Source organism: Microtus ochrogaster, unplaced genomic scaffold (assembly GCF_000317375.1).
Source record: "Microtus ochrogaster isolate Prairie Vole_2 unplaced genomic scaffold, MicOch1.0 UNK11, whole genome shotgun sequence".
In the NCBI taxonomy this organism is placed as follows: Eukaryota; Metazoa; Chordata; class Mammalia; order Rodentia; family Cricetidae; genus Microtus; species Microtus ochrogaster.
In genome coordinates, this window is record NW_004949109.1 from 6,165,247 (window position 1) to 6,168,001 (window position 2,755).

The 2,755-nt window shown below is 54.7% G+C and overlaps 1 protein-coding gene across 1 annotated transcript; it reads left to right on the top strand.

Annotated features, from left to right (window-relative positions):
- Nucleotides 1–99: 99 nt before the first annotated feature.
- Nucleotides 100–1,451, top strand: Hoxa4 (homeobox A4). The gene is made up of 2 exons (XM_005366602.3): nucleotides 100–610; nucleotides 1,102–1,451. The coding sequence occupies exons 1-2, from the start codon at nucleotides 100–102 to the stop codon at nucleotides 1,449–1,451; spliced, it is 861 nt and encodes a 286-aa protein (XP_005366659.1).
- The last annotated feature ends 1,304 nt before the right edge of the window (nucleotides 1,452–2,755 follow it).

The following is a 2,755-nucleotide window of genomic DNA, read 5'->3' on the forward strand; positions in this document are numbered from 1 at the left end:
GGGGGGGCCTGGGAAGCGCGGCGAGAGGGGGAGGGGCCTCAGCGAGCGCAGAAAAACGACACCGCGAGAAAAATTAGTATTTTTGCACTTCACAAATTAATGACCATGAGCTCGTTTTTGATAAACTCCAACTACATCGAGCCCAAGTTCCCTCCCTTCGAGGAGTTCGCACCGCACGGCGGCCCGGGCGGAGGGGACGGCGGCGCGGGCGGGGGTCCCGGCTTCCCGCGGCCGCAGACCACCCCGCACCTGCCGGCCCCGAACCTACGCGCTGCCCGCCAGCCCCCCGCCTACTACGCGCCACGGGCACGCGAGTCCAGCTACCCCGGGGGCCTGTACCCCGCGCCCGCCGCCGCCTGCCCCTACGCCTGCCGAGGCGCCAGCCCCGCGCGACCCGAGCAGTCCCCGGTCCCCGGCGCTCACCCCAGCCCGGCCCCGCAGCCCCCTGCGCCCCCTCGGCACTGCGCTCCAGGCCCCGCCACCCCGGCTGTCGCGACGGGGGGCAGCGCCCCCGCGTGCCCGCTGCTGCTGGCGGACCAGGGGCCGGCGGGCCCGAAGGGCAAGGAGCCGGTGGTGTACCCCTGGATGAAGAAGATCCACGTGAGCGCCGGTATGTGGCGCCGCTGGGAGGGCAGCGGGCGAGGGGACGCGGGGCAGGGCGCGGGAGGGGAGCCCCCCATCTGGCCGGCGCTTTGGCTGTGGGTGTGTATGCGCTGCCCAAAGCCTGGTCCCAACGTGAGAACCCTTTTGTACCCAGGGTCCCTTTATCCCAAGATTTACGAGACGCCAAACTGTTAGGGCAGTAATTATAGCCCCCATAAATTTAATTGCCCTGGCAGAGGCTCCGGGCCATGTGTCTTTGAAGCTTTTCTTCAGCCCCAATGCCCAGCACCATTCTTTATGGCTCTCGGGTGTTTCCCGTTGTCAATAGCCTGTGAAACATTTTCTTTGCCGTTTTATGTATCTTGCGTGAACTTGGTGTCAGGTTATTATATAATGATGATGTCCAATTGCTCTTCCCCACCCTATCTCCTCTCTCCTCCTCTCCTTCTCTTCCACTCCCTCCTCCTTGGCCTTCTCCTTCGGGGTCCTGGCGTTCAGTCAACCCCAGTTATAACGGAGGCGAGCCCAAGCGCTCTCGAACCGCCTACACCCGGCAGCAGGTCTTGGAGCTGGAGAAAGAATTCCACTTTAACCGCTACCTGACCCGGCGGCGCCGCATCGAGATCGCCCACACGCTCTGCTTGTCTGAGCGCCAGGTCAAGATCTGGTTTCAAAACCGGAGAATGAAGTGGAAGAAAGACCACAAACTTCCCAACACCAAGATGCGATCTTCCAACCCTACCTCGGCCCCTGCCGGCCCGCCTGGGAAAGCACAAACTCACAGCCCCCACCCCCATACCCAGCCTCTCCCCAGTGCCTCCACACCCATTCCCTCCTCCTCCATATAACCATCTGGGGACCAAATCAGTTTCTGTCACTTACCTGCCCTTCTCCTTTCCTGCTCCTATTCTCATCCACTCCTCCCCAAGGAAACCATATCAGACACCAAAACAAAATTCAACTTGCTGGAAACCATAACCAAAAAGAAGAGAGTATCCCTGGTAAGTGTCTGTGCGATCCCCAGGAGGACATCTGCCCTGGACACTGCATAGTGAACAACCTGCTGACCTGGAGGACAGCCTTTCCAGGCTTGGATACCTATGAGGTGTCCAAGGGTCGTCGACTTGTCATCGAAGACCCTTGAGTCAGCTGGACAGCGCATGCTGACTGGGGATATGTACTTGTATCTTTGTTATAAGCAGAAGAGGCTGTCCCAGCTCCCTGACCTTCATCTTCTACATTCAGGCAGCTCACATGAGCTTTACTGAGTAGACATTGTGGACCTCACCAGATTATTTAATTCTCAAAATGTGTAGACCTGGATGGTAGGTGTGGCATGTAGTTTCCTCTCCATGCATTTATTTAAGATACTGTTCTAGAGATATTGTTGTCTTATTCTTGGGCACAATCTTGGGGGAGAGGGCAATGCAGTTAGATCCACTTGCAACTGTACAAAGTGATATGGCTGTGTCAAAAGGAATGTGCTAAGAATAAACATTTTAAAAAACATTGAAAACGTAAGAGGCAGATTTGTATGTATTCCAAGCTTTTCATAAAAACAAAAGTACAAAGAAACCAGCTCCTCTTGGTGGAGATATTTGACCTGTGTGCAGAAGCCTTGTAGACAGTGTGAGCTGGGGTCACATTCTGAGTGCTCTAGAATTTGTGTCTGTGTGCATATGTGTGTGTGTTCAACTTGATCTGAATTCTTGTCAAGCTTGACCCACTATGGAAATGTTCCAAAAAGCAGAAAGCTCTTGAGTCCTGAGAGGGCTCCTCTTCTTTCCAAACTTGGCCAGGCTTTCAGGCTTCAAGTCTCTGTAAGGCATCGAAACATGTCCGTCCCTGCAATGAAAGGTGAAACCCTGCAGAGCAGAGGCCCAGGAGTTTCTGCAGCTGTTCCCCAGGATGAACTCTGAGCACACTTGGAAAGAGGCGGCCCCTTGGCGTTCATTGCACCTTCACACTTAATCTGCCTGTTTCCCTGGAGATAAAAAATAGTTTGTGCAAAGGGTTGAAATTGCTTTTTGTTTTTTTGGCTGGTCTGACAGTCTTCTCGCTGAACACAGCTTGGGAATTTTTGTTTGCTTCTTTAAGAAGAGCTTTTAGAGTCAAGTGAACTTTCCCCACCACACTCTCCAAAGTATCCTCT

Excerpts from the sequence above, each read along its gene's own strand:
- Hoxa4 (XM_005366602.3), top strand. The coding sequence starts at position 100 with ATGACCATGAGCTCGTTTTTGATAAACTCCAACTACATCGAGCCCAAG. Across the intron at positions 611-1,101 it reads GAAGATCCACGTGAGCGCCG|TCAACCCCAGTTATAACGGA; the intron begins GTATGTGGCGCC and ends CCTGGCGTTCAG.